Below are 14,314 nucleotides of genomic sequence, written 5' to 3'. Positions count from 1 at the left end.
TTACGATATAATAATTATCTAATTAAAATCCAAAAGGATAATTTTTAGATTTTATTTGACTCTATTGAATTGATTGTTGCAGATTTGTTTTGGAAAAATAATGTTAATTTCTCATCTTTCTTATTTTTTCAAATACAAAAATAATTGTTTCAATGCTTCATTTTTTCCTACAAAAATAAAGATTGAAAGTAGTAAGGTAGTAGGAATATCTCGATTTGAAGGTACCCTGGAAAAGAAGGTGATTTCAATTTCAAGTTTAGTTTGGTGATAACTTGAGTATTTTGATTTTGATTAATTGATGGTAATTTGAGTATTCTCATTTTGATTATTTAATGGGTTTGATTTTCATAGATTAGTTAGTGATAGTTTGATAATTATTTTATCACCCTACAATGGAATTGGTGACTGTATCAATGAAGGTGAAAATTGGTTGACTATGGTGCAGAAGTTGAAGGGTAGAAGAAAGAGAGAAAAAAAAAGAATCTTTATTAAATGAGTTAAATTTAAATAAATAAATAATAATATATAAATGAAAGTGTATTACACTTATTGACTTTGAAAGTAAAGATGGTGGAAAAATAGGTCAAAAAGGGCTATTTGTAATGGTTTTAACTAGTTTTGTGGCGTAGTAGGACTCCCTCCAACTTTAAGTGTCTTTTTTAAAAATTCGGGACAACTTCAGTGGTGTTTTTATATCTTTTCTATAGAAACAATATTATCTCTTATTCATGCATCAACAAAACAAAAGAAGTAATCTTAGCAATTTGGGTGCAATTATATATGTTAAATCGTTAATTATTCATGCATAATTGTCAATTTACTCATGCAATATGCATCAATTAATTTCGAAAGTTCAATTTTTTTCCTCTTATTTCAGATCTATTAAAAAGAGATTATGTATAGCATTTAATTTTTGTGCAAGACGAAATAATTGAAGTTGAATCAATCTTTGTTAGGATAGAGTTACAAAAGAGTGTCAAATTGTACTATTGTAGGGCTTGTAGATGTAAAATAGGGTATTTTTTTTGTTGGCTTTTTAGGTCATTTTATTAATAGCAATTATTTACAAAAATTAGGCCGGTCAAACGGCCCAAAACAGAAATAACAAAAAATTAGCAAAATCAAGATCTTTGTGACGCGGCCCAATCCTGGAGTCAGCTTTATAAAAAAAGAGGTGTGCCCTAAACTCTTCCTTTAGTTCAGTTTCCAAATCCACCGGGATTATCACCATGCTCTCTTACGGCAGTCGTCAGAATCTTTGATTTCGCCGTCTTCTACTCTAGGTCTCTTTCTACCTCGTTCCTCTCTTTGTCTTCTGGTTCAGCCACACAAGAGCATTCAATGTTCAGAGGTATGTAGCTTTTCCATTTTTACCCTTCACCTCTATTTCCCATTTTTAACTTGTTGTGCTCCTTTGTAGGAGGGAAGGGTTTGTCCGCCGATGAGTGACTTCAATGGAGGTAGCCTTCTGGAGTTTGCAGCCCGACCAATGATAAGCTTCTTTCTTTCTTTTTTTGTTTCTACCCTCAACCTTGTCTGACCAGCTTTTACTTTCTATTTTCAGCTAATATTTGGCTTGAACATTTTGCCGATCTATGCATGCAATCCTTGATGACCTCCATGTTTCAAAACTTAAATGACGTCAAACCCCTGACTTTCCGATGAAAGTTTTTGTGTGCTAACATAGATCAACAAAACCTTTATATTAACGTTGTTGTAATGATCCAAATGGGGCATACTTTTATGAATATATATTAGTTACTTTGCCTATTTCAATTAACATGTGCTACCTACTTGCAATGCTTCTTCATGTGGTTTGATCTTCCTTGTTCTCATCCTTATTGATGGTACTTGTGCTTTGTCAATATTGATTATCCTCTTTTGCATAATTGGTAGATCCTTAAAGCACTTTTATTCACTTGTGATTTTGCTTTTGCTAAATTTGCAAGATAATCTGACAGTTAATTGCCTTCTCGAAACACATGCTTTATTTATGCCCTTTGTTTTGTCATTTTCATTGTTATTTCATCAATAATTTTCGCAATTTTCCATGGTATTTTTCAAATCTTATGTATGATGTTCCTCTGAGTAAGAGAGTCAGTTTCAATAAACCACTCCTGGAAACCTTCTTTACACTGCATCTTAAAGCTTTCTATAAAATAGGCTAGACTTCACAAATAACAACTTTTCATCCCCTGAATCGAATAATAGTCACTTATCAAGGGCATGACCTTAGATAAAAGAATATATGGGGAGGTTGCAAATTAGAATAGAAGGTTAATAGATAGTTGGGTATCGCCTCATTTTACTATGAAATACTTTGGTGGTAGTTTGGCACACCATACCTATTTCTCATTTCATATTAGTACTATTCTCATTATTCTCTAGTTTCTTGTCCCTTTGTTTTTGTTACTATATGTTGTTTGTGGCGCTTTGTGATCGACTATCACATTATTTTGTTGTTGTTAATGTTCCTTTTTTGTAAATGTCATGTAAGACTTCTCCTATTATTGGCTTTATTTTCTTTACTTTTGTATTTTCTTTTTATACTGCTTTGATAATCCATTACCTAAGTTGAAGCAGCAGCAACAACAACAACAACATACCTAGTTAAATCCCATAAGTGATTAGGTATGAGGAAGATAGAGTGTACGTAAGTACCACTACCTCGAGGAGGTAGATAAGCTATTTTCGAAAGCCCCTTAGCTCAAGTGCATCAAATTCAAGTATAAAGAAGAAGAAATCAGTGAAGAAAATATAAAAATTAATAAGAAAATGATGCAAAGTGTACAAGAAAGAAACAAATATAACAACTAATAGTGCAATAGTTGAAACGCAATAAACAACAGATTATGATAGATATCACAAGTAGGAACTACAATGCCACAATACTACAATGACAAACACCAACAAGCCTAAACTTTCGAAAAGTAAGACAACATTCCTACCCAACTAACCTTCTACTCTAATACCTGCCCTCAACACCCTCTTATCTATGGTCGTGACCTTGGAAACCTAACGTTGTGTCATGTCTTTTGAAAATAGTCTTGCTATTTCTACAAGATAGAAATAAAGTCTACGAACACTCACCATTTCAGATCCACCTTTAAAATTTCACTAAATATGTTATTGTTTGTATCATAATTTTTTAAATTTCATGAAACTTGGTCCTAATGGGCCTTGACATTGATCTAATCAAACAAGGCCCACTAGGCATATTTGTCATAACACTTTGCTTTCCTTAGTTGAGGAAAAATTGACCACCTTCAAAAGTTCGTCACAATCCGGTATTTTCATGAAATTTGAAAAAATATAATATAAATAATAACATATTTTGTGAGATTTTACATGTGAAATTTGGGAATGGTTTAGTGTTTTTGGACTTTATTTTTACACTATAGAAATAGAAAGATTGTCTCTAAAAGACATAGTGTAATGCAGATTATCAAGGACATGATCTTAGACATGAGGGTTTTGAGACACGTATTAAAATAGAAGGTTCTTTGGAGAGGAGTATTGTCTTACTTTCCGAGGGTTTAGACTTATTGGTGTTTGTTGTTGTAGTATTGTAGTACTGGAGTCTCTACTTGTGATATCTATCATAATTTATTGTTTGTTGTGTTTCGACTATCACACTATTTTATTGGTATTTTTGTTTCTTTCTTGAAGCTTTGCACTATTCCCTTGTTACCTTTTATATTTTCTTCATCGTTTTCTTCTTCTTTATACCTGATTTTGTTGTACTTGAGTCGAGCTTTCGTAAACAACCTCTTTACCTCCTTGAGATAGTGGTAAGGTCTACGTATCCGCTATCCTCATCAGACCTGATCACTTGTAAAATTTCACTAGATATATTATTATTTTTATTTTTTTTTAAAAAAACGGTAATGGATTATCAAAGCAGTAAGAAAAGAAAATAGATACATTATGATGTATCTAGAATCTTCAATGGTTATTATTATCACCTAGTTAGGTAATACACCAACAACATATCCAACCTCATTAGAGAATAATGTAAAAAAATATATTTACAAAACTCCTTATTACACACGCTTTAGAAAAAATAATCAAAAAGAGAAGTCGATTTTATAGATCCTAATTCTATCACCTAAATTTCACAATAAAGTAACTAATTAATATAACTTACCAAAAAAACCAAAAAAAATTCCAAACTCAATTTAAGTAATAAATAATTTATTATATAAATTTATTTTTATTTATTATAGTAATAAATCCTAACAGTCAATTTTTTCCCGCGGGAGACTCGTTACGTAATTTGGCGGTAAAATGCCTAACAGACAAAACACGTGTCGAATTATCATTGGCTAATATCACATTTATGTCGGCTATGCATGGTACATAACACATAACATCCCTTTTATGTTATTTTCCCGCGCGAAAATTAGGGTTTATAACTATAGCATATCAAACAAAAATAAAATAAAAAAAGCAAAAATAGAGAGAGAAAAAATTAGGGTTTATTTGGGGGTTGAAGAAATTGGATCTAAATTGTATAGATCTGATAAATTGGGTGAATTTTGAATTGTGGGGTGGTGAATTCTTGGTTTTTTTTTGGTTCTTGATAATGGTGGAGGAGGGGAATAAGTGTTTAATTTCTATGAATAATTTGGATTCTGAAGAGAATGGTGTTGCTGTTGATTCTGTTGATGTTCGATTTACGGATTTCTGCAAGGTTATTGATTCATCTTTTCTTGATTTTTAGTTGTTTTTTTTAGTTTGTTTGATTTTGGTATATAGTTTTGAAATGATTGAGCTGAAATGATCGTCCCGCCTTTTTAATTTAGTTGAAAAATTTGATCTTGGAACTGTTAGAAGAACAAAAAATTGTTCTTTTCCTCTTTTTGGAAAAAAGATTGTGGGGATGGATGGGTGGGTGTGGGAGGGGGATTAGAAGGTGGGTAATCGAAGTAATTGAGCTACTTAGATTTCCTCATTTGTTCTTGAATTGTTCCTTTTTATTTGTTTTTTGATAAAAAAGATTGTTGGGTGTGGGGAGTGGGGGTGGGGGTGGGGGGTAGGGGAAGGGGAAATGCGAAGGGGATTAGCAGGTGGGTAATCCAATCAACTGAGCTACTAAGATTTTCTTATTTGTTCTTGGTTCTGTTAAAAGAATAAAATTGTTCCTTTTTTTATTTGGTTGTTTTTCTTTTTTTGGAAAAAAAAATTGTGGGCTAGTGGGTGGGGTAAGCGGAAATGTGGGAGGGGATTATAAGGCGGGTAATCGAACTAGCTGGAGCTGCTAAGATTTTCCTGTTCTTGGTTCAGTTAAATGAATAAAAATTGTTCCTTTTTTATTTGTTTGTTTTTTATTTTGAATTAAGAAGTTGGGGAGAGGGGGTAGGGGTGGGGGTGAGGGGGAAGGGGAAATGGGGGAGGGAATTAGAAGGTGGGTAATCGAACCAATGGAGCCACTAAGATTTTCTTATTTGTTCTTGCTTCTGTTTAAAGAGCCAAAAATTGATCCTTTTTATATTTGTTTTTTAAATCAAAATATAATTTGAGTGGGGGTGAGGGGAGGGAAAATGGCGGAGGGGATCACCAGGTGGGTAATCGAACTGATGGAGCTATTAAGATTTATGTATTTTGTTCTTTATCGTTAGAGAATTGTTAATTTTTGTTTTATATTATAGTTTTCATCAAATTTCAGTGAAATCTCATACAAGCAATTAATTTTGAGTTGTCGTATACGATTATGTTCCTTTATCCATATTTTATTAATTTGGAAAAAGACCCTAATTTGTTTATTTGTTCTTTCAATTTGTCGTTTTCTTTTTCTTGTATTCTTTCCTTGAAGCTCGGAGAGCTATGTATGCGAATTTTGTTCCTTTCTATTTTCTTTTTGTTGTCTGGTGTGTTTAAATGTTTTCTTTAAGCGGGGGTTGATATTTTAACACGTGATGTATGGTTTACAGAATGGCCAAGGATTGTCCGCGGGTGAGAGCTTTATGCTAGAAGCAATAAAGCTGTTCAAGGACAGTAAGCATCTTTTACTGTTAAATAATGCTGCTATTGGAGCTATAACGGTAATGCCTTTTATGCTCCATTTGTTTTCTCTATTTGAATATTATATAAATAACATGGTTAATTGGTTTGTTTTCTGTATTTGAATATTATATAATTACACGGTTAATTGGTATTAGTATGGACAAGAATTGATTTTAGTGTGTTCTTAAACAGCAGGAGGAAGTTGAACGGTATTGGTTTGTCTTTGTTCTGTTCTCGGTGAAGAGATTAAGTGAGAAAGAAGCAGAAAATTCGAGTAATGGGAATGAAGGAAATGGATTTGATTTATGCCAAATTCTGCGAGGGGCGAAACTCAAGTAGGTTTATCTAATTTTAAATGGTCTTTGTGGTTCTTGTAAATGTCTTGATTCATGTTGTTCTTATATATTTTGTTTTATTTGTTATAGTGTCGTAGACTTCTTCAAGGAGCTTCCGCATTTTATTGTTAAAGTTGGTCCAATATTAAGCAACCTATATGGTTCAGATTGGGAGAAGAGACTTCAGGTAATGATGTCGCGGCGAGTTACTCTCATGTTCTGAAACCATTGTCATTTCTATTCAATGATTAGTTAGTAGTATTTTATGTTTTAAGCATTTATTCATGGGTTCTAATTTGTTTGCACCATTGTTATAGGCGAAGGAACTGCAGACCAACTTTGTGCATTTGAGCCTTTTAAGCAAGTGGGTACTCTTTTCAGTCACTAGTTTTCTCTACTTGTGATGCTTTGGGATATTCTATCATATTTATGCTTTTTTACTGCTCAACATCATAATCTTAATCGAATTTTGATATAAGAAACCTTTTGGTTTATCCTACTTCTCTACTAAGGTAGTACTTGAACATCATATTTTACACGGTAGGTCAATTATGTATTTGTTCGAGGGGAATGAAGGTACTTTTCCAATGTCATCGTCTTCTCTATCATAATGAACATGCCAAAATGATTAAGAGAACGAACTCCATTTCATTTGGAGATTAACCTTCTTGATTGAGAAACTTAAGCAATGTGTTTAGTGTTTTCCAGTCGGTCATATCATTGGATGCTTTACTAGTTTACTAATCTTTATGATCATGAACGACTTGAATCTTTTGTCGTTTATAGTGGAATTTGCCAAATTGTTGGCTATGCTCTTATTTCTTTGTTTTATGCCTTTTTAAAGTTGTTCTGGTAGGATGGTAGGATGAGTTTGGACAGAATATATTTTGTATTATGCACCCAAGGGTGTGGCCAAGTGGTTCAGTGAAGTGGGGATGAGCAACATGAGGTCTCAAGTTCAATTCCCAGCAGAGACAAACACTAGGTGTTTTCTTCTCATTTGTTCTAGCCTTGGTGGAGTTACCTGGTACTTGTTGCTGGTGGGAGGTGGCAGGTATCCCGTGGATTTAGTCAAGGTGCACGCAAGCTGGTCCGGACACCACGGTTATCAAAGAAAAAAAAAGAATATATTTTGTATTATGACTTTTAAAGTTCTGTTAGGTCAAAGTAATTTTCTAAATTCTTGTTTCTTTATTTCTGACATGATTCTGGTATTCATTAATTTATTACGCATGATATAGCTTTTTGTGGTACATTTGATAACGTATTTAATGCTTGTAGGTACTACAAGCGTGCATACCAGGAACTGTTTTTGTCAAGCAGTAGCAATGAAGACAAGCATGCTGCTACTTTTAATTCAACTATCCTCTTGCCACAATATTATCGTTTTGGCTGGTTGCTTTTTCTTTCACTTCGCGAACATGTATTTAGCCGCTTCAAGGACCTCGTGACATGCACAAATGGTTTAGTTTCTGTGCTGGTCAGTTCCTATACCATCTTGTTGATTGCTTGGGTTCTGTCTGATTTATTTTGTTAGATGTGCATGTTGTATTGGACATGCTGATGGTAGACTCTGTATAACTTGTATGCAATGTTGTAAAGGTGGATATAAGCCATGAAGCTAGGTGCATTTTAGGTTAGGTGCTTTACATCACTTGGGTGTTGTTTAGTACAGGCACCAATCTGCTTAAGGTGGATCTCAAACGAAACATCTTTTTTTCCCAATAAATTATGAGGCCAGTGGGTTGTTGTTCTTCTGCGCCTTTATCTTCACCAAAATGCATTATTCTGCTACACTTTCCATTTAAACAAGCTGAGCTTGGCACATTTATACTCTTTTTTGTCTTTGACATAACTGGTACAACAGTTATGTATTCAATAACTAAACACGGTGCATCTAATATCTTTCCCATTGCATTTCTATGGATTGGATAATACCGTGTTGCTCTTAAGAAGTAGGTGAAAAGTCTGATTACTGCTTCATCAACCATGGTGCAGGCAATCTTAATAATACATGTACCTGTCCGCTTCAGAAATTTCAACATCAATGACTCCCCGCGATTTGGTAATTATCTTTTAATATTTTGCATTAAAAGAGTATGGGTTTTGGTCCATACCTCTTCAACTTTTCTGCCTCAATATCTATGATGGTGTTTACCCTGTACTAAAGCTAATTTTCTTACAGTTAAGAAAGGAGACAAAGTGGACTTGCTTGTTTCATTAAGCAGCATTTATCAGACCTCAGTAGATGACTTAAGGGAGACCATGGACAAAGTTTATAATCTAATAACAGGAAAGTTGAAGAAGAAACCTTGTATGGCTTCAGAATTCAGGGCAGAGAACCTGGACAACATCGACACAGGTTTGTTTCGACATCAGCAATTTCTTGCTTTAGTAATTGCTTTTCCTAAAAGTTAGGAAGTTTGTTGCAGACGGTTTGACCTATTTTGAGGATTTACTGGAAGAGTCATCTTTATCGTCAAGTATAAGTATACTGGAAAAGGATTACAATGATGTAATTCAGAACAAGGGTGAACTGGATGAGAGGATTTTTGTTAATGAGGAGGATAGCTTGCTGGGGTCAGGAAGCTTGTCCGGAGGTTCAGTCAATATGAATGGAGTCAAGGTTTGTTTTCAGGATATCTCCTGATTTTATTAAAGCCCATATGCAGTAAATTGAACACTCACTGAAAGCACGTCTGTGTTTTTCTTCTGTTGTGCAGAAGAAATTTGATGCTTTGGCTTCCCCATCAAAGACGATTACAAGCCCACTCTCTCCTTACCGTTCTCCTGGTGCATCCAATTTTAGTAGCAATCCAAACTGTGGTAACTCAAGGATGGCAGCTACACCTGTAAGCACAGCGATGACAACTGCCAGGTGGTTGCGTACTGTCATAGCTCCACTACAGCCAAAACCTTCAGCAGAGCTGGAGAGATTCTTGTCCTCCTGTGATAGAAATATATCAGCTGATGTGATCCGGAGGGCTCATATTATTCTGGAGGCTATATTTCCAAGTAGTGGTCCTGGGGAGCATTATGCAGCTGGGAGCCTACAAAGCACGAGCTTAATGGACAACATATGGGCAGAGCAACGTAGATCTGAGGCTTTGAAGTTGTATTATAGGGTTCTGCAGACTATGTGCATTGCAGAATCTCAGATATTGCATGTGACCAATTTAACTTCATTGCTAACCAATGAGAGGTTTCATAGATGTATGCTCGCCTGCTCAGCTGAACTAGTTCTCGCCACTCACAAGACAGTTACTATGTTGTTTCCAGCTGTTTTGGAGAGAACAGGAATCACATCTTTTGATCTCAGTAAGGTGATAGAGAGCTTCATTAGGCATGAAGAAACTCTTCCTCGAGAACTGAGACGCCATTTGAATTCACTTGAAGAACGGCTCTTGGAGAGCATGGTTTGGGAAAAGGGCTCTTCAATGTACAACTCTTTGACTGTTGCAAAACCATCACTTTCTGCAGAAATTAATCGCCAGGGCTTGTTGGCTGAACCAATGCCATCTTTGGATGCAATTGCAATGCACATTAACCCTTCTTCAGGAAGTTTACCGCCACTGCCATCTCTACAGAAGAGCGACTTGGCCCCTAATGGTATCTTGTTTGCCCCTAATCTCAAAGCTTCGTTAGATTCCAGGACAGTTTAATCCTGAATTGTTCCCTTTTAGATTCTTAGGAGGAAAACTAACCTAACTTTATATCAAATTATTTATCTTACTAGGTCAACTCGGTGATATCCGGTCACCGAAGAGATTGTGTACTGAATATCGCAGTGTGTTGGTTGATCGAAATTCCTTCACGTCACCTGTGAAGGATCGCTTTTTGGCTCTCAACAATATTAAGTCAAAATTTCCTCCTGCTTTGCAGTCAGCATTCGCAAGGTATTTTCGATTTATAGTTGGATTCTTAAGTTTTTATTTACTCTATAATCGAGAGATTTGTAATTTGCTATAAAGAGTTGATCTTTTGAACTTTTACAGCCCAACTAGACCAAGCCCTGGCGGTGGAGGGGAAACATGTGCGGAGACATCAATCAGTGTATTCTTTGGCAAGGTATAAAACTGTTCAAGGCATTCTATCAGTTTGTATGGGGAGTATGGTGTCAATCTCTTGTTGAAGTTGTTATTCTGGCACAATTTTACCTTGTTCAAATGCTCACATGCGCCAGTTAGTGCCGAAAGTGCTCTGTATGGTCTCAATTCTCAACTTCTTTTTGGACAGAATTACATCTCTGTAACAGCTAACTTTTTGATCCAAGTAACTCTTGACAATTGAGTTCTTGATTTTAATCTTCTTGTAGCTCCTTCAAAAATATAAAGCAAAAATGTCAGACTTGGCTGAGGCAAACAGTGGAATCTAGCAGTTTGAATGTGGATTTTCTGGATTCTGATTCTTCTGTTTATAATGCTATAGAAACTTTTTTTTTCCTCGATCAAGATTTCCTTTGGTTTAGTCTGCTGATTACTTGACCTTTTTTTTTATTGCATCACGTTATCTAGATTGCAAAGTTGGCTGCTGTCAGAATCAATGGCATGATTGAACGGCTGCAACTTTCTCAGCAAGTAAGGGAGACTGTATATGGCCTTTTTCAGAAGATTCTCAAACAGAGGACAAGTCTTTTCTTCAACCGACATATTGACCAGATCATCCTATGCTCTTTCTATGGAGTTGCCAAGGTAGATGTTCAGGAACATGGGGGATACTGAAGTTGGTAGTCTGTAATGTTCTATTTTTATAGCTTGGTTTTCTATTACATGCAGATTTCACAACTCAACTTGACCTTCAAAGAAATTATATACAACTACCGAAAGCAACCTCAGTGCAAGCCACAAGTTTTCCGAAGTGTTTTTATTGACTGGGCATCAACACGCCACAATGGGGTAATATGATCAGTCTTTTAGATTGTTGATATTAGTCCTTTACAGTATCTAGAATCACTGACCAGTTTTCTTTTTTTAAACAGAGGACAGGTTCAGATCACGTTGATATCATCACATTCTACAATGAAATGTTTATTCCCTCCGTTAAGCCATTATTAGTCGAGCTTGCACCTGCTGGAAATGAGCAAAAGAATAACCATGTTGAAAAAACCAAGAACGAGGGTAAGTTGTCTTCATGATGTGTTTTGTGAAGTAAATATTTTTCTTGTGGTTTGGTTTCTATATCTGATTTCTTTCTCATGTACCAATGTTAAACTGCTGGCTTCTTTTTGTTCTTAATTTCAGGTCAAGGTCCGGCATCCCCCAAACCTTCTCCATTTCCCAATCTCCCTGACATGTCTCCGAAGAAAGTATCTGCTGCGCATAATGTTTATGTCTCTCCGCTGCGCTCATCTAAGGTAATGAGTTAATCCACAATATTTTTCCAATGTGACTTGTGAAGTTCGGCATACCTCAAGTGCGTGCTTCAAAGTTGAGAAATATATGAAATATACCTTTATAATTGAAATGGATGAATTTCGACTGTGATTTAATCCTAATTAATTATTGCTGGCTTCTTCTATCTGAGAATATCTCCAATAGAGATTACCCGGCATATTTTAATTAGCAGTGAGAATAAGTAAGGACTCCAGCTTCTGTATGAATCTTGAACTCGGAAGAAAAAGAAACGGTGGAAAGGAAGATGCTTATTCAGGTGGGAGGGGATTTTTCTGCCAAGGCGATGATGCAGTTTTCCGTTGGCCTGCTAAATTCTGTTGTTATTGCTTGTCCCTGTTATGGTAGAAAGCTACTTGTCCATCGGTAGTTATATCTTTCACTAGCCTAAAGGACTATTAGGACGAGTTTTTGTTCTCACAGTTGGAATTATTAGAATTTCCAGTTACAATCTGAGTACACATTTCTTTGGTCCATTATTTCACATATTTATCTATTATTTCTGATTTCAGATGGATGCCTTGATCTCCCATAGCTCTAAAAGTTATTATGCATGTGTGGGTGAAAGCACTCATGCTTATCAGAGCCCTTCAAAAGATCTGACTGTAATCAATAACCGCTTGAACGGGTATGTGGTTCTTTACATATCAGCAGGTTCCTTAATCCAAGTATATTTCATGTCAAATACTTGAAAAAACTTGTTTGATCTGCAGCAATCGGAGGCTAAGAGGCGCTCTCAATTTTGATGACGTTGATGCTGCTGGCTTGGTTAGCGACTCTATAGTTGCCAACAGCCTTTACCTTCAAAACGGTGGGAAATGCATATCATCACCGCGTGCAGCTGTGAAGACTGAGCATCCCGAGACCTAATGCCTTGCACAAACTTGCATGTAAATAAAATAGCTTTCGGTTTCTGACATTTCTTTTCCTAGTTGTAAGGTAGAGAGATGTATAGGGGTGTTAGAATGAGCGGTAAAGTTGATGTAAAATGCCCGCCACCAGCCCGATGCTTCCTTCCTTTTTTTTTTTAATTTTTTTTCGTGTTGATTTCTTATGATGGGAATATATATAGATAGCCTTGTTCCTTAATAAGAGTACTGGTTTAGCATCCAATTCACTGGCTAAGTAGGTAAAACTGATGTTTGCTGAATGTGCACTTCTTGCTGAAGCAATTAGCCTCTTGTTACTTATGATAACTGGAAAAAATTGCTTCCTGCCCTTCTTTTTCCCCCCTATTTCTTTCGTTTGTGGAGTTAAATTGGCTTTTACTTCATTTGTTTTCGGCCAAATCCATCGGTGGTCCCCTAAACTTGGCACGAACTTTCACTTAGGCACCTCAAGTAGACGTTGTTCACTTTTGACACCTCGAGTAGCCATAAAGTGTCACGTTGACACCTTTCGACATCAGCTCTGGTGCGTGCGTAGGTTACATTCGCTGCCAACATGGATTACCAGATCAATTAATTTGTACCATCTAATTTTACATTGTCACATCATTATATATACACACAATTAATTTTTTTTTAAAGGGCCAAAATACATGGCAACTACATCCAATGAATTAATGACACATGTTTTATTCCCAATATAATTACAAAAAAGCCCCCCCACATTGTCTTCTCTACCCAACTTTCTTTTAGCTTAAACCTCCATTAATGGAGATTGAACTTTCCAATAATGATAAACATCCCTCCTTATTCTCTAACAATAATCAATCTACATTAATAGCTTCACGAATTTCAAATACATGATGAAAAATATGGAGAAGGATGAGGTTAATGTTCAATTGGAAAATAAATTAACGAAAGAAAATATAAATACGAATGGGAGTTGCTTGGAACTAGAATTTTAGATACATGGGAAGGAGAGACATGGGAATTTCAAGTGAAGCTGGGAGTGGAAGGAGCAAGAAAAAGAACATGGAACTGGAAAAAAAAAATGCAAGTCTCCAATTACACAATAATGAAGCAAGAAATAGTAAAAACATGATATTGTGAGCTTGACCTTCAAGAAATAATGGAGTAAAAATCAATTGTGTTAAGAAAAAGAAAAAAAAACACTGGAAAACTAATGGATGGAGATGGGGATGGAAAAAAAGAGTTTGAATAACATTTTTGTTTATTTAATGGAGTGAGAAATTACTTATATTGAGCCTTGATTTATTGCTATGATGTGTAATGAATCTTGATTGTTGGTGCGCACAAATGAATAGAGGGAGCGACGGCGAGAATCCGCCGAAAATTGCATCGACTCCGGTCTCAGACGTCCCAACTTCAAAACTCTGTCAAAATCCACAGAGAATGCCAAAAACCTTTGTTAATTGTCATTGGGTTGATGTTAGTGTGTATGGTGTAATGGTGGAGAATTGAGATTAGAGGGTGTGTTCCGTTGATTAATGAAAGGAGTATTATTTGGTGTTTATGGTGTGTATTAGTTAATAGAGTGAGTATTTTGTTGATGGAGTGAAATTTATTTTGAGTGTTAATGGAGGTTAAGCTAAAAAATACGTGTGGAGAAGACAATGTGAGAGAGAAGATGTAAAATTACAAAAATACCCCTAAAAATTACGAAAATACCCCTCAA

General features: G+C 35.5%; 1 protein-coding gene across 2 annotated transcripts; it reads left to right on the top strand.

Annotated features, from left to right (window-relative positions):
• Nucleotides 1-4,415: 4,415 nt before the first annotated feature.
• LOC107864522 (retinoblastoma-related protein 1) lies at nt 4,416-12,844 on the top strand. 2 transcript variants are annotated; one of them, XM_016710914.2, is made up of 18 exons: nt 4,416-4,693; nt 5,934-6,044; nt 6,202-6,341; nt 6,432-6,528; nt 6,659-6,705; nt 7,623-7,821; nt 8,340-8,406; nt 8,527-8,703; nt 8,774-8,967; nt 9,065-9,950; nt 10,078-10,237; nt 10,337-10,409; nt 10,856-11,032; nt 11,117-11,236; nt 11,320-11,458; nt 11,582-11,694; nt 12,244-12,359; nt 12,445-12,844. In XM_016710914.2, exons 1-18 carry the CDS (start codon nt 4,586-4,588, stop codon nt 12,599-12,601), a joined length of 3,081 nt encoding a protein of 1,026 aa, XP_016566400.2. In that variant the 5' UTR covers nt 4,416-4,585; the 3' UTR covers nt 12,602-12,844. The 2 variants fall into 2 exon arrangements, with proteins under 2 accessions (XP_016566400.2, XP_016566399.2); XM_016710913.2 differs by having other exon boundaries at nt 4,417-4,693; nt 6,199-6,341.
• Nucleotides 12,845-14,314: the final 1,470 nt, after the last annotated feature.

This window comes from Capsicum annuum, chromosome 3, assembly GCF_002878395.1.
Source record: "Capsicum annuum cultivar UCD-10X-F1 chromosome 3, UCD10Xv1.1, whole genome shotgun sequence".
Taxonomy (NCBI): Eukaryota; Viridiplantae; Streptophyta; class Magnoliopsida; order Solanales; family Solanaceae; genus Capsicum; species Capsicum annuum.
This window is presented reverse-complemented; position numbering and strand designations above follow the sequence as displayed.

Coding starts and splice junctions, on each gene's coding strand:
- LOC107864522 (XM_016710913.2), top strand. CDS start 4,586: ATGGTGGAGGAGGGGAATAAGTGTTTAATTTCTATGAATAATTTGGAT. Junction 11,237..11,319: donor CATCAACACGCCACAATGGG/GTAATATGATCA, acceptor TTTTTTAAACAG/AGGACAGGTTCAGATCACGT. Junction 12,360..12,444: donor ATCAATAACCGCTTGAACGG/GTATGTGGTTCT, acceptor TTTGATCTGCAG/CAATCGGAGGCTAAGAGGCG.